The sequence below is a fragment of the Haematobia irritans genome, chromosome 1 (assembly GCF_050003625.1).
Source record: "Haematobia irritans isolate KBUSLIRL chromosome 1, ASM5000362v1, whole genome shotgun sequence".
In the NCBI taxonomy this organism is placed as follows: Eukaryota; Metazoa; Arthropoda; class Insecta; order Diptera; family Muscidae; genus Haematobia; species Haematobia irritans.
The window spans coordinates 130,587,417-130,613,309 of NC_134397.1; the positions used below are offsets into that span (position 1 = coordinate 130,587,417).

Sequence of the window (25,893 nt, forward strand, 5' to 3'; positions counted from 1 at the left end):
ACCGGTATGTTTTACAATTTCTTCTTTCTAATATTGTCGCCCAAATACCACCACCACCACTTGTTGTTGGCAATGAGATTTGGTGTTGTTATCAACAATACCCGTTTGTCAGCAGCAAATCGCAAGACATAAAGAGGAAAAAAACACTAAATACAAACAAAAACAAAACAGAAGAGTGAATCGAAAACAACAGCAATAGCAACATAATTCACTCATATTTACCCATTTAGATGATTTTAGTTTTGTTTTCTGTTTTTTTTTTCTGAGACCGCCACAATAGGCTTTTTGCTGCTAGCTGTGGCGTTGGACATTTCATTTTTAGTGTGCTCTCATTATCAGACCAAGTAGTACGAATACGACGAGTATCTGAATCTCGGCGCGCATTCAATTCTATCGGTTAATTGTTATTGTTGTATTACATACATACGAAAGTACAACCACGATTTTGTTTTTGTGTGGATCGTTATAAAATTTATAACGTGGGACAGTAGAGTGCCGTAGTATCTTACAGTGCGTTCGTGCGTGTATTGTGAAAAAAGAGAATTAATCGACAACGTAATCGTTGTGTTTGCTCTATTTTAAAAAGTAAAATATATTTCGGTGGTATCAACACGTTGTCTAGTGTCACCCCTCGTGCCCTGCTTTTTTTTTTAGCAATAACCAAGTGTTTTGTAATTACATTCGTCTTTTTAAGCCAACGTTAAACTAAACTTTTCCAACTCCATAATCCAATATGAGGGAAATCGTTCACTTGCAAGCTGGTCAATGCGGTAATCAAATTGGTTCTAAGGTAAGTAAACATTGAACCTTACCCTATATTCAATTGAAAGTCAATCACTTTGTCGGTCTGTCTGTCTGTAGGTAGGTTTCTTTGAATTTGCTACCTCTTTGCAATGCTCTTTATCCGAGATTATATTTTGAGGTACATTCTAAAGAATGCTTCTTCACACCGTCCATTCATTTTTTCTTTGATTTTCTCAATTTATCCTAACCTCAATATTTAATTTTAACACATGGGTTTGTTTGGTTTTTCTTGCGCTCTCGTGTAGATGTTTGTATGAATGTTTTTATGTTGTTTTTCTTTTTGTATTATTTTCTCATCAAAAGAAAGCGTGAAATTTTCATGTAGTGTATTGTGGTAGTTCTTACTCTCTTGTTGCTCCCCACAACCTCCCTCTCCAACTTTTCTCAATTGGTTGCCCCTGTTTTTATTGGGGCAATTTCGTTGAGATTAAATGACAGCATAGTTTCAAAAAAGTCAAAAATGTCAAAAATATAATTGTTTAAGTATATTATGTCATATTTACACTCTCGGTGGGTGAAGGTAAATAAAAGTGTTTAGCGGAAATATTTTTCTCCATTGCTCTCGTAGATATTTTCACAATATGTGAGAGAGATAGAGAGTTTATAATAGGCTGAATCGAAAATTAGTAGTGTTGAATTTATTTCTTCATTTGCGGCAGTGATGTCAACTGCCGAATGGCAAAAAGCACCAAAAATATATTATATTTTCTAAAATCCCAATTTCTATCACAAAAAAAATTCAGTCAGCAAAAAAGCATATGAAATAAACACACTTTTGACAGTGTTCCTTGTTATACTAGCTGTGGCTGGCCCGCGTTGCTGGCCCCAAGGGTTATTCTTGATCAGCGTTGCCACAATGAATTTTTATTTTGGACCAACATTTTTCCAAGATTGGACCAAAATTCGTACCAGCCGACCATTTTTAATTAAATTAATATTATTTAAAAGTTAAAATTTTTCCAAAATTCTACCTTGATAGAAAATTTTGTCAAAATTTTATTTCTATAAAAACAATTTTTGTAAAAATTTTATATCTATAGAAAATTTTGTTAAAATTTTAGTTCTATAGAAAATTTTGTCAAAATTTTATTTCTATAGAAAATTTTATCAAAATTTTATTTCTATAGAAAATTTTGTCAAAATTTTATTTCTATAGAAAATTTTGTCAAAATTTTATTTCTATAGACAATTTTGTCAAAATTTTATTTCTATAGAAAATTTTGTCAAAATTGCATTTATTTCTATAGAAAATTTTGTCAAAATTGCATTTATTTCTAAAGAAAAATTTGTCAAAATTTTATTTCTATAGAAAATTTTGTCAAAAATTGTTTTATTTCTATAGAAAATTTTGTCAAAATTTTATTTCTAAAGAAAATTTAGCCAACATTATATTTCTATAGAAAATTTTGTCAAAATTTTATTTCTATAGAAAATTTTATCAAAATTTTATTTCTATAGAAAATTTTGTCAAAAATTTATTTCTATAGACAATTTTGTCAAAATTTTATTTTTATAGAAAATTTTGTCAAAATTGCATTTATTTCTATAGAAAATTTTGTCAAAATTGCATTTATTTCTAAAGAAAAATTTGTCAGAATTTTATTTCTATAGAAAATTTTGTCAAAAATTGTTTTATTTCTATAGAAAATTTTGTCAAAATTTTATTTCTAAAGAAAATTTAACCAACATTATATTTCTATAGAAAATTTTGTCAAAATGTTATTTCTAAAGAAAATTTAGCCAACATTTTATTTCTATAGAAAATTTTGTCAAAATTTTTTTTATAGAAAATTTTTTGAAAATTTTATTTCTATAGAAAATTTTGTCACAATTTTATTTCTATAGAAAATTTCTCGAACGTTTATTTCTATAGAAAGATATCGCTAAATTTTATTTCTATATAAAATTTTGGCATAATTTTGTATCTATACAAAATTCTTTTAAAGTTTATTTCTGTACAAAATTTTATTTCTATAGAAAATATTATTACAATTTTATTTCTATAGAAAATTACCGATTTGACCAAATTCCTGTTGGTCCAACCTTCGGACCAAATTTAAATATTAATAATTTTTTGGGCCAATTTTGGTCCGGTCGGACCAAAATGGCAACCCTGTTCTTGATTCAAATTAAACAATATACAAAACAAGAGAACACAAAATAAGTTGAATCGTCCGCAAAACACGTCCTTATCCTTCAAATACAAGAATTCAACTTATTTATTTTTACTAATATATCGTCGCACAAAATCGTTCGTTCGTAAGAATTCGTGATAAAAATCAAAAAAAGCTCTTGCTTATAGAAGTGTAACTTGGTAAGCGACTGAATAAGCACCCGCTTACTCTAGTGCAACGAAATTGCGCCAATTTCAGCACTTTCATATTTTAACTAATCTTTGTCGGGCATTCAATAAAAAAACTATTATTCGTCTCCTACTATAAACGAAGAACTTATTTACACGTTTAGAAGAAGTAGAAGCACTGAATTCAGCACTTACAATTTTGCTCAGAATAGTAGTGCCCACAGTATGGACACAATAATTTAGCTACTTCTAACTCTATAATTAGTTTTTGATGGGATCGCAATATCAATTTCCTTATATGTAGAGTATATTTTTGTCCGTCTGTTGTAATGTCGCAACAACCTTCAATAAAGAAGTAATCGAGTACAAACTCGTTTTGGTTTCCAAGCAGGTCAAGATAGAAGATGTACTATACGGTTTCCCATGTTTCGACATAGCCACCTTATAAACCGATCCCTTGATTAGACTCATTGTGCCAAAGACGCCGCTATATTTATTAAATTTTCCTGAAATGGGAAATCTTGTATCGAAAACTACTTTCTTTTGTTAGAGGTTTTTTGAATTTCTACGAAAATTTTAAACTTTTATCACCAAAAAAATTCGTTTGTTACATTTTTATTTTTTCGACAAAAAAATTATTTTTGAACCTACAACACAGTCCATTTCGTTTATTTCAAGCACTATTTTTTCTGACTTTAAGTCTATAATAAGACACATTTTACAGTTTCATAGTAAAAATTTAATATAGTAGTATGTAATGTTGAACATCTTTTCGGAATCTTCCGAACATATCTGGAATATATGAAAAAAAAAAAATTTTTTTTGGGTGTTCGGTCTAAGCAGGGATCGAACCCACGACCCTTGGTATGCAAGACGGAAGTACTAATCATTGCTCCACGGTGCCCAACTAAATGTATGTTTCTGTTAAATAAAGTTTGTTTAATCGGCTCGTGGGCGCCGAAAACGATGCTATATAAATATAACTGTTGATTTCCATAACAGCTACGTAGTAGAGGTGTGCACGTGAGTAATAGTTTACTCACGCACATTCACGACTGAAAAATCATACTCACGCACCATATTTTTTGGTAGGACTCACGCTCACGCACACTCACGAGAAGAAAATTTGTACTCACGCACGAAAACGTCGTGACTCACGAAAAATACCGTGACTCACGAAAAATATCGTGACTAACGTAAAATATCGTGACTCACGAATAATTTTATGATTAATTTACCTTACTAAAGTGTCTGAAAACATGAGCATTATTAAAATCGAGAGTGTTATTAAACTCTTAACATCCCAGGTGTCACTAAAATTGTAATTGAATTTAACTCTTAAGCGTTTTATGATGGTGAGCAGGAATACTTTCGTGAGTGTAATTCGTTACTCACGCACACTCACGAAGTGACTCACGCTCACGCACGACATTTTGGTTTGTTAATCACGCTCACGCACACTCACGCTGTTGTCATGAGCGTGACTCACGCACGAATCACGACAATTTCGTGTCACGTGCACACTTCTACTACATAGCCCAGTGGATAGTGTGTTGGCTTACAAACTGTATGGTCCGCGGTTCGATTCTACGTCCAGGCGAAAGGTAAAATTTAAAAAAAAAAATGTATAAAATCGAGTTAGTCTTTATGAAATTATTTTTACATCCTGGAAAAGAATAAACGTTTAAAGTGGCAGCCCGATTAAGTTTCAGGCTCACTTAGACTATTCAGTCCATTGTGATATAAGTTTTTGGCATGTATAAGATCACAGTTCGATTTGACTTGTTGGGGGCCTGGAAGCCTGGAATTTTTATCCTATTTGCTTTAAATCTAAAATTTAGAAACATTTTAAAGTCGTAAAGAGCTGTACTAAATATGATATAAATAGGTGTATGTGTTGATATAGGCCCCATATAGACCGATCTCCCGATTTCAATTCTTGAGGCCATGGAAGCCCCAATCTGTATCCAATTTGCTTGAAGTTTAAAATCTGCTATCAGGCTACCTAACCTAAGCTACTTTAAAAAAGTGTGGCAAGAAGGGGCTTCTTCTCCTATGCAAATATAAAAAAAAAATTATACATGTACCCCCCTCCACCTTCCCCATACAAGAAAAATTTCCAAAAAAATCACATATCATATATTCATTTGCTTACCTTCTCCCTCGTTCCCTGCAAATTTTAGGTAAATTGAAGTTTAGATTTTGCACATGCTGAAATTTCAAGAAAATCAGGGAACGTTCCTTCAAGCTTCAAAATGTCGGGCAAGTGGAGGTCCCCCTCCCCGACCAAAAGATAACGTAGTGGACAGAGAATGAAGCCGGCCCATATTTGTCGGCGGCGCTGACACTACATTTTTGCCTCCGGCGCAGCGGCTTGAGGGCTAAGTAAATCGGAATATAGATTTTCCCTGTACTTTACAAAAATCTAAAAATTGTTAAGCACATCGGAGAACTTTTGTTTAACTTTTAAATGGTCCTTGTAGGACCCCCTTCCCTATCAAATATGAATAAATCATATACCCCAATTAATTGTATAACCTACCCCACGTCTTTTGAAGATTTCAATTAAATCGGAGAAGTTTAGTATTTAAAGTTGGGCAAAGAAATGGTCCCCATCCCTGACCAAATATCAAAAAAAAGTAGCTGATCATTGTTGAAACGCCACGCCCAACCTTCCCTGAAATTCAATCAGACATCAAAAAATTAATTAACCTATTTTCTCCACATGATAATTTCCTATAAATTAAAAATCTCATGTTACAAATTTCAACATGAGCCATTTGAACCGATTGTCTTGAGAGAGGGGTATGTATGGCGTTGTATTACAAATGGATTGGCAAATTAATTTTACCCCCATTCTATGGTGGATGTAAAAATTTAATACGAGAGTTCGACAGAGTCCAACTCACCTTTTTTATTGTCAATATGTGTCAAAATCAAAAATTTCATAAGGTTTGATTCTTATTATGGAAATAGCCAAATAGGTGTATTACCTAATATTTTCTTAATATTAAAATTCTTTCTTCCACCTTTCTTTGCTCAGCCCCATCCAGAATTATATTTATTTCTTTGACTCTCCAAGCACTTTGCTTTTCTCAGCCACATAATCAATGTGTTAGTGTGGCCCCAATAACTGTTCTCCTCATTGAGCAATGCCGGTTGTGAATTACAATGGTATGCAATTTTCTCATTCATATCTACACAATGCATTCGCTCATAAATGTACACGTACATCAAGCCATTGAACTCAGCTGCAACGAATTTAACTCACTCTTTTTGGCAATGCAATGAGAATAAAAGAGAAGTGAATAGTTAAGCATATTTCAAGCAGATGGTCGTAAACTTGTTATTTCAAGTGCAACAATACGAATTAAGCTCAATAGAGTTATTCGAAATGAAGCAAGATTTGTGAACCGGCAGTATTAAGAGGTATATAGTATGAATTCATTGTGGGCATAGCGTAGAGTGTTCGTTGTCATTTGGACAATGTAGGCCAAATCAATCAGCTGTTTTTGTTTGTTTGCCTGTTTCTTTTGCTATGTTTGAAGTACGTTGAGAGAATAATAAATATATTTTTTTGATGAGTGGAGAAATTTTATTACATTGAGCAATCAAGATGCAAGTGTTTGCACCTTAGAGAGGGTCGAAAATCGTTTTTTAATATATACGACAGGCTGTGTTTAATATTTGGAGATATCAAGGTTTGACAAGTTTTTGATGAATACTACATGGAAGTTGAATAAGTGTGAGAAGATAAATTCGAAATTTGGAGCAAAAAACCTAGCTGAGACACAAACCAGTACCTTAAATACGAATTTTATTTTTCAAATTCGAATTTTTAAAATTGTTCTTATTATCCAAAAACTAGGCCGAGTGCGGTATAGAAAATAGTTTGTCTTTTCTTCCTTAAAACAAAATTGTGAAAAGCGGAAATTTGAAAATAATTTTTCAACAAATTTTTACAACGGAGCGAAAACTAAGTGCGTGTGGTACCAAATTTCAGCTGGATCGTATGAAAGTTACTCCTCGAAGAGGGTCCATAAGTCAAATCTGGGAGCAAAACCGTGGGCATGTTTACCACTTACATCCTCATAAAAATCGCTTCTGTAACATATACCCCAAACACATTTTGCTTCAAGCATATATGTTTTTAGGATTGGTCTCTCTTTCCAAACACATATACGTTTATAGGCTATTTCTAAATTAATATATGTTTGCATCCAAGCATGTTATATTTACAAACATTTTATGTTCCAAACATAATATGTTCTAAAATATTAACATATATGTCCCAAACATGTTATGCTAGTTTATGAACATTGTATGCTTGTACTTAAAAATATTTTCGATACTTTATTTGCTTAATAAAAAACATCTATTGAGTCCAGTTACCACAAAATTTATTTCATTTAGATAAATTCAAATAAATTGAGAGATCTAATTAGATCTGAACAGATCCGAAAATTGGTAAGATATCATAATATCTAATTGCATTCAGTGATAAGAGAGAAGTTCACCACTGTGGTATCACATTGGACTGAATAGTCTAAGTGAGCCTGATACATCGGGCTGCCACCTAACCTAATTGCTATGGAATTAGATCTGATCAGATCTCAATATTGGCCTAGATCTAATGCCTTAGATATAATTATATAGCCCTATTTTTAGATAGATTTGATGTTAGATCTTGTCATATATTGGATTATATCTATTTATATCTAATTATATCTCATCATATCTGGTTAGATCCAAAGTGACCAATTTTGAGATCATATCTAATTAGATCCAATTTTTTACACGGGACGGCATTTATTAAAATAAAATACAAATAAGTCTGCATCCAGTTTTGTACTTAAATCAAATGTTTTAGTATTTAGCCCAAAGTCATTTGTTTCTAACTACGGTTTTATCACGTCCTGACATACTTTCCACTAAGTTTTCTATTGTTTCTTATGGCGAACTGTTTGCACCATCCACCCTATACCATGAGGCTTCCACCTTCAAGTTCGCTTGACTGTCGTTGCCAGTAACATTCTAAGGTCGTTACTAATAATATTATTTTGCATCGGATGGAAAACGGTTTATGTATGTTTCATAAAGATGGACATTATAGTTCAATGAAATGATCGCTCACTTCAGCTCTTTTTCGATCAATGAACTAGTTCGGTCAGTTAGTTCGCCAGTTCTTTGTCGGTCAGTGAGTGGTTCATTTCAAGTTCGTAATAAATTACAAGTATAAGCTTTGTGTTGTTTTATTCATCCCACAAAAATACACACGAAAATAATGCCGAATATGTTATATGCAAAACAAGCGATATGAGTTTACAGACTGAAAACTATGACAATGCCAAGGAAAGAGAAAATAACTGAGCGAACAAACTGCTTAATTAGCTGAACTGACAGGGTGAGCGAAAAAGAACGATTGATGTGAACTAGTTCAGTCCGTTCATTTCAGTGATCCGTTCAATTGAACTAGTTCGTTCGCGAACTACCCTACTCTAATGTTTCATCTGACCATATAACTTATTTCCAGTTATCACCGGCCCAATTTTTTGTGGGACTAACAAGCACAGTTGCTACAATTGGTAGAATTTTACCAAACAGGTAGATTTTTACCTATTTGGTAGATGCACAATTTTGACGAACTTTTCAATATAAAAAAAATTGACAAAATTTTCAATATGAATAAAATTTTGACAACATTTTTACAATATTTTCTATAGAAATAAAAATTTGACAAAATTTTTTATAGAAATAAAATTTTGACAAAATTTTTTTATAGAAATAAAATTTTGACAAAGATTTCTAAAGAAATAAAATTTTGACAAAATTTTCTATAGATATAAAATTTTGACAAAATTTTCTATAAAAATAAAATTTTGACAAAATTTTCTATAGAAATAAAATTTTGACAAAATTTTTTATAGAAATAAAATTTTGACAAAGATTTCTAAAGAAGTAAAATTTTGACACAATTTTCTATAGAAATAAAATTTTGACACAATTTTCTATAGAAATAAAATTTTGACAAAATTTTCTATAGAAATAAAATTTTGACAATATTTTCTATAGAAATAAAGTTTTGACAAAATTTTTTATAGAAATAAAATTTTGACAAAATCTTCTACAGAAATAAAACTTTGACAAAAGTTTTCTACAGAAATAAAATTTTGAGAAAATTTTCGATAGAAATAACATTTTGAGAAAGTTTTCAATAGAAATATAATTTTGACAAAAATTTCTATATAAATAAAATTTTGACAAAATTTTCTATAGAAATAAATTTTTTATAAAATTTTCTATAGAAATAAAATTTTGACAAAATTTTCTATAGAAATAAAATTTTTACAAAATTTTCTATAGAAATAAAATTTAGACAAAATTTTCTATAGAAATAAAATTTTCACAAAATTTTCTATAGAAATAAAGTTTTGATAAAAATTTTTATAGAAATAAAATTTTGACAAAATTTTTTCAGAAATAAAATTTTGACAAAAGTTTTCTACAGAAATAAAATTTTGAGAAAATTTTCGATAGAAATAAAATTTTGAGAAAGTTTTCGATCGAAATATAATTTTGACAAAAGTTTTCTACAGAAATAAAATTTTGAGAAAATTTTCGATAGAAATAAAATTTTGAGAAAGTTTTCGATAGAAATAAAATTTTGATAACATTTTCTACAGAAATAAAATTTTGAGAAAATTTTCCATAGAAATAAAATTTTGAGAAAGTTTTCGATAGAAATAAAATTTTGACAAAATTTTCTATAGAAATAAAATTTTGACGAAATAAAATGTTGATTTTTAAGTGTGGTAGATTTTTGGTAAATGTTTCTTCAAATTTTGGTAGATTATTTTTGGCACGAATAGCATCCATGCTTACTAGACATTTTCTATTTAATAAAGATTTCAAAAAGTGAAAACATGTACTCGCTTTTGCTCTCCAGAATCGGATGAAATTTACTCCTCCAAGAGGTTGGGGGTTAGTTTATGTGGTGGCTATACCTAACAGTGGTCCTAGTAGTAGCTAGTAGACTTCTTTGTCCGTAGAATAGCGTGATTTAATTCAGAATTTCACCACGACCCACAATGTATATACTTTATGAAGTGTTAGACCACTATTTTGATGTGCTACAAACGGTATGACTATGACTTCTATGGTGGAGGCTATAAAAATGCATGACTGTTTAGAATGGATTTTTATCATAATTTTTGGATTTTTTTCCAACCACAAACATTTATCAGCGTTTGTAGTATATACCAAATGTTATCTTATCTATATGTATAACATAATTGCGAGCGTAGTTGTATGTATGAAGTAATTTTTAGTAAATATATTTTTATTCAATGGAATCATATGACAATACATAAGCTATACTTAGTCAAATTGAAAAGTAACAAAATTATATATTTTCGGTAGAATTACAACTAAACCCTAATGTTTAGAAGTTATTCTATTTTGAGGGCAAGAAGGTAATAACCTTCAAATATGTCACGAATGGTCGTATTACGCTCTCTTCCATTATGGCCACCACCATAAGAAGGTGATGGGGGTATAATAAGTCTGTCATTCCTTTTATAACACATCGAAATATTGTTTTCGTATAAAGTACGTATATGTATATGTATGAAATCCTAGGTTGGGTTTTTTAGGCTCACTTCGGATTATACAGACCATTGTGATAGCACGATGTCAGTTTCTGCGGCTTTCTGCGCTTTTATACCCACCACCATAGAATGGGGATGGGTGTATAATAAGTTTGTCATTCCGTGTGTAACACTTCGTAATATCGATTTCCGACTATATAAAGTATATATATTCTTGATCATGGAGAAAATCTAAGACGATATAAGCATGTCTGTCTGTCTGTCTGTCTGTTGTAATCACGCTACAGCCTTCAATAGTGGCGATATCGTCCTGGAATTTAGCACAGATTCGTTTTTTGTCTGCAGGCAGGTTAAGTTCGAAGATGGGCTATATCGGTCCAAGTTTTGATATAGTCCCCATATAAACCGACTTCCCGTTTTGGGGTCTTGGGCGTATAAAAACCGTAGTTTTTATCCAATTTGCCTGAAATTGAAAATCTGGAAGTATTTTTGGACCTTAGAGAGGTGTGTCGAAAATTGGGTCTATCGGTCCATGTTTTGGTATAGCCTCCATAAAGACCGATCTCCCGATTTTACTTCTTGGGCTTCTAGAAACCGCATTTACTATCCGATTTGCCTAAAATTGGAAATCTAGAGGTATTTTGGGACCATAAAGAGGTGTGTCGAAAATGGTCCTTATCGGTCCATGTTTTGGTACAACTCCCATATAGACCTAACTCCCGAATTTATTTCTAGGACTTCTGGAATCCGGCTGACCACAAATAGGTCAGCCGAATATGGTGTGTGTCGACCCATGTTTTAGTATAGTCTCCACATAGACCGATCTCCAGATTTAACTCCTTGGGCTTCTAGAAACCGTAGTTTTTATCCGATTTGCACAAGAATGTAAATATACTGGAATTTCCTCAGAAAAGAAAACACTTCTTTCAGGGTATAACAGGCGCACTGATCATGAAAATTGCTTGAAACTGAAAGTAAAATTTTCAGATTTTACTCATCGTGTTCATTTAAATAATGACGGAAAAATCTACAGATTTAAGATTTCAAATCAGGGCGTTATTTCATCATATACACGATATGTTTATGATTTCTTAAACCTCAAACAAAATCGGTTCTCATAAATCCAGAATCTGATCTCGTCTTCATAGGTAGAATTTGGTTGAACTGATTTGCTTGGGAGAAAATTTGTCATCAAACCCCCTGAAATTCTATATATTATCAAGAAACCCGCTACGGCGAAGAGTTTTCAAAGTAAACTATTATATTTGATTAATGGTGGTGGGTACTTAAAATTCGGCCCGGCTGTACGAGTATATACTTGTTGTCTATCTGAATGTTGCTGATATTTTGCACAAAATCGTCTTCGGTATTTAACTTCTTGAGTAGCGGAACAAAAATTGACAGATCTAATTTGATACGATTAGATATCAGTAGCTCCGGCAAATGGTAAAATCTAATCATCTCTAATTACTATGGAATGAGATCTGATCTCAATTTTGGCCTAGATCTAAAATTTTAGATATAATTATATCTATATATCTATGTTACACTCAAAAAAATGTTTACTTGGATCCAAAGATTTTGACCTTCCTTTAATGATATTGATATTGATTCCGAGCCAAAGATGCGGGTTCTTTAAAATAAGGAATTTTTTTTGCGACCTATCTGGCTTTGAAACTAGGATCTATGAAATTAAAATTAGGATACAGATCTCATTTATCGAATTTTCATTGAATTTTCCCGATATACTAATAAAGCTATTCACGTAATGAGAGTTTAAAAATTCAAATTATGACGGGTACTTCGAAGTATAAAATATATTTTCTTAATTCTAAAAAAAAACTTTAAACCAAAGATGCTAGATCCTCAAAATAAGTCTTAGCCTATATTTGAGGCGTTTTTATCTTGAATCTAGAGATTCAATATTTCAGTTAATTTAGGGACGATTTCTTTAAATCCAAATTTTGTTTCGTTAATTTAAGGAAAATTTTCCTTACTCTAAAGACGAAAATTTTCTAAATGTATGTTCTAAATTTAATGAAAACATTTTTGAAGCAAAGATTATAAACTTTCTTTTAATTCAAATTTCATTATTTGTCCTTAATAGTGTGTAAATTGCGCGTCCTAAAATTGAGGTTGCGTAATCTTTAATAACACGTAAATATTTTTTTCCGTGTATATATATAAAATACAAAGTATGTTTGTTTACTTGTATGTACGTTGCGGGTAAGCTCGGAAATGGCTGATCCGATTTACTTAAAATTTTGAGATATCGTAGAGTGCGATCATATGGTGAAAATGAAATTGTCTGATTCTGGTCGGGAAGGGAGATACAAGCAAAAAATGGAGCACTATTTCAGCAGGATTGTAAGGGAAAGAGGCAGTACCAACTGCTTACAAAACAAACGAATCATCGCTGATTTTTGTGGGCGATGTCCCGGTTTAGAGCAGCTTCTACATGGCGCTGATATAATTGCCCATTTTTATAGAAATATTGCTCAGAAGTGATATATAATGTGGAGTATAGCATTGTTGGCATGAAGGAAAACAGCACTACCTTTCATGCATCTATACTGCATGAATTGGTTGCAATAACGTAAACGAATGATCATAAACCAGTTTGATTACTCGTTTACGTTATTGTCACCGATTCATGCAGTGTGGAGGCACTGTCTATTTTATTGTATACCAAAAAGCGCAACTAAACTCTTACTGCTGAATTATTTTTTGCTGGGATGTCTTTTTGAAAATTGTATCGGGGTTGACCGATTTGCTTTAAATTTTCAGTGACGGTTGGGGTTTGCATCTAACAAAGATCCGCTACTTTATTTTTCGATATTTGGTCGGTGAAGTAGACCTCCACTTTGCCACCAGATTACGTGGGGTAAGATTATGAAGTTAATATGGGGTACTTAATTTTTTAATATTTGGTCGGAGAGGGGAACTTCCCCCTGCCCACCATTTTGGAAAATGGACCTAAGTCCTTCGATTTGTCATGTCAATCAATAAAATACCTTTGAAGTCCCAAAAAACCGTTGCCATAATCTTACCAGCCGATTGAATTGTTTTTGCCTTCTTTTGGGGCACTTCCTCCAGCTTCAGTCCATTGTTTGGATTGTTCTTTTGTCTCTGGAGTATAGTGGTGGATCCATGTCTCATCAACAGTTATGATACGAAGCTTAAAATCCATTTTATTTCGCTTAAAACGATCCAAACAGGCTTGAGAAATGTTCATTCTTATGCGTTTTTGATCGACTGTTAACAAATGCGGCACCCATCTTGCAGAAAGCTTTTTCATCGGTAGTTCTTCATGCAAAATTAAATAGACTCGATCATTTGAGATGCCCATGATATTATCAATTTCACGCACTTTTATTCGTCGATCATTTAATACCATATCATGCACTTTGGCTACAATTTCTGTTGTTGTTGCTGTTTTTGGACGTCCACTATGTGGTTCATCTTCAATGTTTGTACGACCACGTTTAAATTCATTTTAAACGCATATGAAGGAGCACTTTCACCTAACACATTCACCATATCATTATGAATTTCTTGTCCCGATAAACCTTTTTTATGTAAATATTTAATGACAGCACTTATTTCTAATTTTTCCATTGTAAAAAATTGAGGATGCGTCTTTTTTGAACAACTGTTTCTATATGAAGGAGTTGCCAGATCGAAACAAAATTTAACATGTGTTCATAACAGAGATGGATGTTTCCAAAACACTTAACTTTTTTCTGTTTATACCGCGCTTTTTGTGCTAGGCTAAGAAGTTTCCGAACTGCCCTCGTATAACATTTTTTTTTCAACATTACAATTCGGAGAAATTTAAATACACAACTCTCAATTTATACTCGGTTAGTGTATTTGTTTATTAATATGGACTTGTCATACCCTCCACCATAGGATGGGCATATATTAATTTTCCCTGCTATCGACCTGAAACTTTGCACAAGTAGCTGTACTCGATGTAGGTCCGATGGTATTGCAAATGGGCCACAAGAACAGAATTGGCTTATATAGGTATTTCATCTGCCTTCATACGGACCAAGATAATATTAAGAAATGTTAAGATACCTTGCAATCGGCTAGTGTTACCACAACACAAGTAATCAGATTAGGGTGGTACATAAGATTCAGATTGGCCGAACTTACGGCCATATATATATATATAGGGTATAAAAAAGAGTCCAGATGTTTAACCCATATAGATATGTCGACGGTCTATATGGGTTATATATATGGGTACATGGTGTTGGTATATGTTCTCTAATGACCATGCAAAAATTGGTCCATATCGGTCCATAATTATATATAGCCCCCATATAACTCGATTCCCAGATTTGTCCTCCGAAGCCTCTTGGAGGAGCAAAATTCATCCGATCCGGTTGAAATTTGGAACATGGTGTTAGAATGTCGTCTCTAACAAACATGCAAGAATTGGTCCATATCGGTCCATAATTATATATAGCCCCCATATAAACCCTCTTGGAGGAGCAAAATTCATCCGATCCGGTTGAAATTTGCAACGTGGTGTTAATATGTGGCCGCTAATATCCATGCCAAAATTGGTCCATACCGGTCTTTAGTTATATATAGCCGATCCCCAATCACACAAAAATTTGTCCATATCGGTTCATATTCATGGTTGCCACTCGAGCCAAAAATAATCTACCAAAATTTTATTTTTATGGAAAACATTGTCAAAATGTTATTTCTATAGAAAATTTTGTCAAAATTTTATTTCTATAGAAAATTTTGTAAAAATTTTATTTCTATAGAAAATTTTGTAAAAATTTTATTTCTATAGAAAATTTTGTCAAAATTTTATTTTTTTAGAAAATTTTGTCAAAATTTTATTTCTTTAGAAAATTTTTTCCAAATTTTATTTCTATAGAAAATTTTTTCCAAATTTTACTTCTATAGAAAATGTTGTCAAAATTTTATTTCTATAGAAACTTTAAACTTAATTATATACGTATTTAATCGGCCTCTTTTAGTTTAATATATACTACGTATGGACTACCTTGTAATTTAGAAGACGGTGTTAGGAAGTTTTAAGATACCTTGCCATCGGCAAGTGTTACCGCAACCCAAGTAATTCGATTGTGGATGACAGTCTTCAGTATAAGTTTCTACGCAATCCATGGTGGAGGGTACATAAGCTTCGGCCTGGCCGAACTTACGGCCGTATATACTTGTTTGAAATATTTCGAACAATCGAAATTATTTTTATACCCTCCACCATAGGATGGGGGTATATTAACTTTGTCATTCCGTTTGTAACACATCGAAATATTGCTCTAAGACCCCATAAAGTATATATATATTCTGGGTCGTGGTGAAATTCTGAGTCGATCTGAGCATGTCCGTCCGCCCGTCCGTCTGTTGAAATCACGCTAACTTCTGAACGAAACAAGCTATCGACTTGAAACTTGGCACAAGTAGTTGTTATTGATGTACGTCGGATGGTATTGCAAATGGGCCATATCGGTCCACTTTTACGTATAGCCCCCATATAAACGGACCCCCAAATTTGGCTTGTGATCGCTCTAAGACAAGCAAATTTCATCCGATCCGGCTGAAATTTGGTACATGCTGTTAGTATATGGTCTCTAACAACCATGCAAAAATTGGTGCATATCGGTCCATAATTACATATAGCCCCCATATAAACCGATCCCCCCATTTGGCTTGCGGAGCCTCTAAGAGAACCAAATTTCATTCGATCCGGCTGAAATTTGGTACATGGTGTTAGTATATGGTCTCTAACAACCATGCAAAAATTGGTCCACATCGGTCCATAATTATATACAGCCCCCGTATAAACCGATCCCCCGATTTGGCTTGCGGAGCCTCTAAGAAACGAAAATTTCATCCGATCCGACTGAAATTTGGTACATGGTGTTGGTATATGTTCTCTAATGACCATGCAAAAATTGGTCCATATCGGTCCATAATTATATATAGCCCCCATATAAATCGATTCCCAGAGGCTCCTGCCTCTTGGAGGAGCAAAATTCATCCGATCCGGTTGAAATTTGGAACATGGTGTTAGAATGTCGTCTCTAACAAACACGCAAGAATTGGTCCATATCGGTCCATTATTATATATAGCCCCCATATAAACCCTCTTGGAGGAGCAAAATTCATCCGATCCGGTTGAAATTTGCAACGTGGTGTTAGTATAAGGCCGCTAATATCCATGCCAAAATTGGTCCATACCGGTCTTTAGTTATATATAGCCGATACCCAATCACACAAAAATTTGTCCATATCGGTTCATATTCATGGTTGCCACTCGAGCCAAAAATAATCTACCAAAATTTTATTTTTATGGAAAACATTGTCAAAATGTTATTTCTATAGAAAATTTTGTAAAAATTTTATTTTTTTAGAAAATTTTGTCAAAATTTTATTTCTTTAGAAAATTTTTTCCAAATTTTATTTCTTTAGAAAAATTTTTCCAAATTTTATTTCTATAGAAAATTTTTTCCAAATTTTACTTCTATAGAAAATGTTGTCAAAATTTTATTTCCATAGAAACTTTAAACTTAATTATATACGTATTTAATCGGCCTTTTTTAGTTTAATATATACTACGTATGGACTACCTTGTAATTTAGAAGACGGTGTTAGGAAGTTTTAAGATACCATGCCATCGGCAAGTGTTACCGCAACCCAAGTAATTCGATTGTGGATGACAGTCTTCAGTATAAGTTTCTACGCAATCCATGGTGGAGGGTACATAAGCTTCGGCCTGGCCGAACTTACGGTTTCGTGTTTTTATAAAAACAAATGCTGAATTTTGCTTTTATCTGTCCATATTCTGAAGGGAACCTCTTTGCAGACGTCCTATTTTAAGATATTGGCCTGAAATGTGAAATATAGTGTTCGTATGAGATTTGTCGTGTCAATTTTGAAAATTAGTGTTCTCTTGGATACATAAATTCGTATGTCAAATAATATGATTGGAATTCTCCGTCATAGAATTAACATTGGAGTGCTATTAAAATGGGACAAAGTTATATTACCCGATGTCGACTCCGGAGGCGAAGGCTGAGTTGAAGTTAATGAGAAATTCTGGAGTCATGGCTCGACTCCGCAGCTCTGGTTTGAAGGGTATAATATAGTGGGTTCAATGCGTTTCCGAGAAAGCTGCCATCAGTGACCATTTTTACGTAGATTTTTGATAACATTGATGTCCTTAAATTTCCAGATGTATGAAATATGCAAATATTTTTATGGTTAAATATTTATGTATATACAAATTGGAATTGGATTTTTATTAAAATTTCATTTTTGCATTCAGTTAAGCATATGCTCGTTTTATATTTCAAATTAAACTTTAATCAAAATCTCATTAATTGCATATTTGTGTTTGTATTTAAGCAAACCATTTCGGCTGGATTTTATTCATTCGATATATTAAAGAAAGCACATATCTCAAATTTATGTTGTTACATTTAACCACAATTAACTAATAGTGACAGTTTCATTAAAAGAAAAACAAAACAAAAAAATAACACATTTTTTTATAGAAATTGAATGCACTTAACGAAATGATTATTTCGTTTTATATTATCGAAAATTAAAACCTATATTATCAGATAATATTTACGTAATGCTTAGGTTAAGGTCTTTTGAGCAAGAAAAAACTACGACTTGTGTAAATTTGATAAAAACGTTTCTGAAAAAAAATATTCGTAAATTGATAATTTGGGGTGAACTCGCCCTTACCTGACTTTTTGAAAATTATATTAAAGTTCTCCGATTTTCTTGAAATTTTCAGGGAAGGTTGGGGCTGGCGTCCGGCTATACTTCTCCAATTTACTTGAAATTTACAGGGGACGTGGGTGAGGTTATACAATTAATACGGGGTACCTGACGTTTAATATTTGGTGGGAACATCCCTCTTAACCGACACCGAAACGTGAAGTAAAGTTCCTCGAGTTTCTTGAAATTAAAAAAAAAAATCCCCAACTTTGTTTGCGATCTTTGCTAGGGAGGGTACCTCCCCTTGTCCAAGTTTTGAAACTTAAAACACGTTCCACAATTTCTTGAAGGTTGATCGTGGTCTCTAGACTAAAATTCAATAGTTTAGTTTGCGGTATTTGGGCGTGGAAGGCGAAGTCCTTTTTACGGAATAACACAAAACTTTCCAGAGAACGTTTAAGATTTAGGCTCCGACTTGTGCCAAATAACATCTTACAACCCACAATTTACCACCTATCTTGGGGAGATCCAGCCAATATCCTTATAAAATCGCCATAGTCGCCTCCGCTCGACTTTAAACTTTACTTACTTGTTTTTTTTCGAAAATTTGTTTTTTTGGTGATAAAAGTTTGGAGTTTTGAAAATATAAAGGACACAAAGTTAGGGAACTTCCTCTGGCAAAACATTCTCTATATCTTTTCGTTTAGCCAATTTCTATGGAAGATTACGTAGCAAACAAATTTTCTGTATTCGTATATGAGTCGTTTTTTCACATATAGGTGGCGCTGAAACGAATATTAATATATATAGATTTATTTTCCCTCATTCATATTGAACAGCTGCAACCTTTCTTCATCTTCTCTGAATTTATTCTTTTTGTTTGTTAAATATACTACCATAGATGTTGGAAAGTGACATTTTTAAACTTTCCATAGCCTATGACACAATGTAATCGGTAGATCTGGGGCTAGACGACTCCAACGACATCTATGGACAAAATACGAAAAGACTTTTTCGCCTAGCTACTAAACGACTCTTATACAAATTTACACTCATGACTCCATGTCTATCAAGATAATCTTTCATAAGCTTTAATCGCCGAACTATCCCAGATAATTCAATATTGCATAACTGCGATTATTGTCTTGTGGAAAAGTTCTGGTATCTGCTGATCCATTTTGCTCATTCTGTTATATTTTCATGTAATTATTTTTGCACTGACTCTATTAGCTAATTATGTAGCTTGTTGTCTTTTCTTTTTTGAGTGTATAATAATGTTAATATGTTTTTAATTTTATACAAAATGATATGATATGCACTTTTTCTCAATGACATTATGCCGTGCTGGAGTATATTTTGTTGTTGTTGTCGTTGCTGTTAATTCTTATTTCTGTGCATACATTCATTTGCATTTTATTGTGTGGATGCAATTACAGTGAAAAACAATTGCGGACGTAATATTATTAAAACTCTCTAGCAATTTTCGCACTTTAATTAAAACTTCGCTTTTTTCTGTATTTGATTTATTATGATGCTGTGTGAATTATTGTTAAATATTATCGCACAATCACAAACCTTCGTTTATACTATACAGTGTGCATTGATAATTTTAAGGTACACTGGGAAAAGATGATTAATATATTTGAGTATTTGAGAGTTTTTAAAGATGAAATAACCACCTTACCCACAACTTATTTAAGCCTTATTCAAAAATAGGTCATTCTCATGTCAATTATTTTGGATTTCAATTAAAGAATTGTCATTCACCTTTTGTGACATTTTTACATAGCTATTCTCATGTGTAATTACAAAAATTTTGACAAATTTTTCTATAGAAATTAAACTTTGGCAAAATTTAATATAAAAACAAGTAAGGAAAGTCTAAAGTCGGGCGGGGCCGACTATATTATACCCTGCACCACTTTGTAGATCTAAATTTTCGATACCATATCACATCCGTCAAATGTGTTGAGGGCTATATATAAAGGTTTGTCCCAAATACATACATTTAAATATCACTCGATTTGGACAGAATTTGATAGACTTCTACAAAATCTATAGACTCAAAATTTAAGTCGGCTAATGCACTAGGGTGGAACACAATGTTAGTAAAAAAATATGCGAAACGTTTAAATCCGAAGCAATTTTAAGGAAACTTCGAAAAAGTTTATTTATGATTTATCGCTCGATATATATGTATTAGAAGTTTAGGAAAATTAGAGTCATTTTTACAACTTTTCGACTAAGCAGTGGCGATTTTACAAGGAAAATGTTGGTATTTTGACCATTCTGGTCGAAATCAGAAAAACATATATATGGGAGCTATATCTAAATCTGAACCGATTTCAACCAAATTTGGCACGCATAGCAACAATGCTAATTATACTCCATGCGCAAAATTTCAACTAAATCGGAGTTAAAAATTGGCCTCTGTGGTCATATGAGTGTAAATCGGGCGAAAGCTATATATGGGAGCTATATCTAAATCTGAACCGATTTCAACCAAATTTGGTACGCATAGCTACAATGCTAATTCTACTTCCTGTGCAAAATTTCAACCAAATTGGGGTAAAACTCTGGCTTCTGGGACTGTATTAGTCCATATCGGGCGAAAGATATATATGGGAGCTATATCTAAATCTGAACCGATTTCAATAAAATTTGGCACACTTGACTATAGTACTAATTTTTCTTCTTGTGCAAAATTTTAAGCAAATTAGGTTAAAACTCTGGCTTCTGGGGCCATATAAGTCCATATCGGGCGAAATATATATATGGGAGCTATATCTAAATCTGAACCGATTTCTTCCAAAATCAATAGGGATCTATTCTGAGCCAAAACACATACTTGTGCCAAATTTGAAGTCGATTGGACTAAAACTGCGACCTAGACTTTGATTACAAAAATGTGTTCACGGACAGACGGACAGACGGACATCGCTATATCGAGTCAAGAGCCCACCCTGAGCATTTTTGCCAAAGACACCATGTGTCTATCTTGTCTCCTTCTGGGTGTTGCAAACATATGCACTAACTTATAATACCCTGTTCCACAGTGTGGAGCAGGGTATAACAAGTATATACAGCACTAAGTTCGGCCGGGCCGAATCTTAAATACCCACCACCATGAACCAAATATTAGGGTTTCCTTTGAAATTGCAGGACTTGAGGACACTTCCCGAAGATAAATTTAAAGATTTCACCTATGAGGACTATATCAGATGCTGGATTTATAAGAACCATTTTTGTTTGAGTTTTAGAGGAATCATTAACATCTCTTGTAAGTGTGCAAGAAAATTATAAAATAACGTCTTGATTTGAAATCTTAAATCTGTAGAAGTAAAATCTGGAAATTTTACATTGAGTTTCAAGCAATTTTCATGATCAGTGCGCCTTCTACACCCTCAATAAGTGAAGTCGGTCTATATGGAGGCATTACCAAATGGACCGATAAAAACTTAATCCGATACACGTTTTTGTGAGCCTAAAATACCAGAATATTTACAATTTAAGGCAAATCAGATAAAAACTATGGTTTCTAGAAACCCAAGGAGTTAAATCGGGAAAAAACTTCGGATTCTAGAAGCCCAAGAAGTAAAATCGGTCTATATGGGGGCTATACCAAAATATGGACCGATATTCACCATTTTCGGCACACCTCTTTATGGTCCTAAAATACCTCTAGATTTCCAATTTCAGACAAATTGGATAAAAACTACGGTTTCTATAAGCCCAAGACCCCAAATCGGGAGGTCGTTTTATATGGGGACCATACCAAAATATGGACCGATACTCACAATTTTCGGCACACCTATTTATGGTCCTAAAATACATCTAGATTTCCAATTTCAGGCAAATTGGATAAAAACTACGGTTTCTATAAGCCCAAAACCCCAAATCGGCAGGTCGGTTTATACGGGCACCATACCAAAACATGGACCGATGCTCACCATTTTTGGCACACCTCTTTATGGTTCTAAAGTACCTTTTGATTTCCAAATTCAGATAAATTGGATAAAAACTGCGGTTTCTATAAGCCCAAGAAGTAAAATCGGGAGATCGGTCTATATGGGGGCTATACCAAAATATGGATCGATACTCACCATTTTTGGCACACCTCTTTATGGTCAGAAAATACCTCTACATTTCAAATTTCAGGCAAATTGGATAAAAACTACGATTTCTATAAGCCCAAGACCCCAAATCGGGAGGTCGGTTTATATGGGGACTATATCAAAACCTGGACCGATATAGCCCATCTTCGAACTTGACCTGCCTGCAGACAAAAGACGAGTTTGAGCAAAATTTCAGCACGATTGCTTCAATATTGAAGACTGTAGCGTGATTACAACAGACAGACAGACGGACAGACGAACATCGTTATATCGTCTTAGAATTTCTCCCTGATCAAGAATATATATACTTTATATAGTCGGAAATCGATATTTCGATGTGTTACAAACGGAATGACCAACTTATTATACCCCCGTCACCATTCTATGGTGGTGGGTATAACAAGTAAGTAAAGTAGAAAGTCGGGCGGGGCCGACTATATCATACCCTAAACCACCATTACAGAATTAGTAATCATAAGCATTTGTGGGGTAACATATAGGTCTGGGAGATAAACCGCAGTTGCATATTTAAGAAAATTAAGGGGTACATGTCTATGGGTGGTTTGTGTCAATCTGACTATAGCTCATAGTCAATGTTGCCAGGGAAAATGTTCGGTTTACCCTACAAGAACAAAAAAAGTTCCCTACTTTCCCATACATTCCCAAACAATTTTCCTTACTATATTTTTCGTTAAATTTAAAAAATTTTACAAAACAAAAATGGTTCTAAGTACTTTATTATCTTAAAACATGAATATGCAACGTATATAACTTAGAATATAAATTTGTATTACCACCACGGTTGTCACAATGTAGAATTGTACCCAAATTAGTAATCTTTTTTGTTAAATCTCTATAAAAATAAAATTTTGGAAAAAATTTCTATAAACAAATTTTTGTGAGAAATTTTTCTATAGAAATAAAATTTTGACAATAAATTCTATAGAAATAAAATTTTGAGAAAAAATTCCACAGAAATAAAATTTTGAGATCATTTTTTATAGAAATAATATTTTGAAAAAACTTTCTATAGAAATACAATTTTGACAAAATTTTCTATAGAAATAAAATTTTGACAAAATTTTCTACAGGAATAAAGTTTACCACACATTGTTAAAGATCAAGCCTTGCCGGCTTCTAATTTCCTCCTCTAGAGCCACCAAAATGTAAAAATTATTACAAAATGTGTTGAGTGAAAATGTCCTACATTATGGCCCTACGTCTCTACAAGACGCTAAATATTAGAAAAACCCTACATATACAGCGAAAGAATTTTCTTCGTAAAAAGAACGAAAAATTTCGTTAAAAGTACGAAATTTGTCATTGTTTTACAACCAAAGAAACTTTTCATTAAAAGTATGAAATATTTCGTACTTTTTACGAAGAAAAGTTCTTCCAAAATTTTCGTAATTTGTAAGAAAAAAATTCGTACTATTTATGAATAATCTTCGTACTTTTTATGAAAAATCTTCGTACTTTTTATGAAAAACTTTCGTACTTTTTTTTTCAAAAATGTTCGAACTTTTAGAAAAAAAATTATAGTCGAGAGTGCATTTGGTTGTAGTTACAAGTGTGAAAAATGACATCACTACTTTACATCTTAAGTTTTTGAATAATTTTTAGTTTTATTGCTTCACTTTTATTCATAGCGCTCTATCACCCAAATGAGAAGTAGCATAGACTTGCATAAAAAATAGAATAACGGAATACACTCAAGGACATTATAAAAGACAATTTAATGCCACGAACGGAAATTTTACAACATCAATGAAACTTCTTCGTTATTTCAAAGAAAATGTTTCGTACTTTTTATGGAGAAATTTTAACGCAGAATGTTCCGTAAAATATTCGTAAAAACTTCTTCACAAAATTCATGAAATTTGAAGAAAGTTTCGTTAAAAGTACGAACTTTTTACGAAGAAAAGTTAATGTAGAATATTTCGTATATTCGTAAAATGTTCTTCGTAAAATTTACGAAAATTAATGAAAATTTTCGTTATTTCAATGAAGAATTCACGAAGAATAGTTAATGAAAAATTCTTCGTAAAATTAACGAAGAGAATTCTTTCGGTGTAGGGAATTTCCCCTACTTCTAGCAACACTGGCTGTAGTTGATATTGCACCTACGGGGTTAGTATGCCACTAATATTGAGCCCATTATTAAAAAAGAGAAAATCTCTTAATTAGCGTGGGTAATACATCCAAATTTGTAAAAATCGAGCAATATTCTTATGTAAGAGCTACAAGTACGTATAAGTACGATCGGTTAGTACATCAAAATTTGAAATTTGATTAACATTGGTTAATAAATAAGAGTACTATGGCCAAATTAGGGAAAATCGAGCGATGCATATATATGGAAGCTATATCTAAATCTGAACCAATTTGCATAATATTTTTCTTGTTTGATTAATACCACAAAAGGTTACCTTGTGCAAGATTTGAGTAAGATCGGTTACGAAATGAGGCCTGTATGGTCAAACATAAGGTTATAAGGGCGAATTTTTCAAAATCGGGCGATACATATATGGGAGCTATATCTAAATTTGAACCGATTTCGATGAAATTTTGCACATATAGTTAGTACTACAGAGGACTGGATCTAGCCAACTTTTGTAAGATCGGTTGTGCCCAAAAAACTTCCTGTACCAAATTTCATCAAAATCGGTTAATAATTGCGACCGGAATCCTGTGAACAACAAATACATGGACAGACGGACGGATACCAAGCTCTAGACCGACTCAGGAGGTGATTCTGAGTCGATCGGTATATATTTTATGGGGTCTAAAATCAATATTTCTGGTAGGCACATTTTTTGGCCGATCAAACTTATTATACCCTGACCACTATGTGGTTTAGGGTATAATAAAATTTAGATAAAATTTCTATAGAAAGAAAATTTTGACAAAATTTTCTATAGCAATAAAATTTTGACAAAATTTTCTATAGAAATAAAATTTTCGTTTTTATACTCTGAGCCATACTGTGGAACAGGGTATTATAAGTTAGTGCATATGTTTGCAACACCCAGAAGGAGACTAGACATATGTTGTCTTTGATATATATATATATATATATATATATATATATATATATATATATATATATATATATATATATATTATATATATATATATATATATATATATATATATATATATATATATATATATATATATATATATATATATATATATATATATATATATATATATATATATATATATATATATATATATATATATATATAATATATATATATATATATATATATATATATATATATATATATATATATATATATATATATATATATATATATATATATATATATATATATAT

The 25,893-nt window shown here is 32.3% G+C and overlaps 1 protein-coding gene across 2 annotated transcripts in view; it reads left to right on the forward strand.

Moving 5' to 3' along the window:
- The first annotated feature begins 313 nt into the window (after positions 1-313).
- Positions 314-25,893, forward strand: part of betaTub97EF (beta-Tubulin at 97EF) — a 352,917-nt gene continuing 327,337 nt past the window's right edge. The window contains exon 1 of one of the 2 annotated variants that reach the window (XM_075291628.1): positions 314-790. In XM_075291628.1, the coding sequence (XP_075147743.1) occupies positions 734-790 (57 nt within the window). In that variant the 5' untranslated portion in view covers positions 314-733. The remainder of the gene's footprint in view (positions 791-25,893) is intronic. The other variant, XM_075291627.1, reaches the window with a different exon arrangement.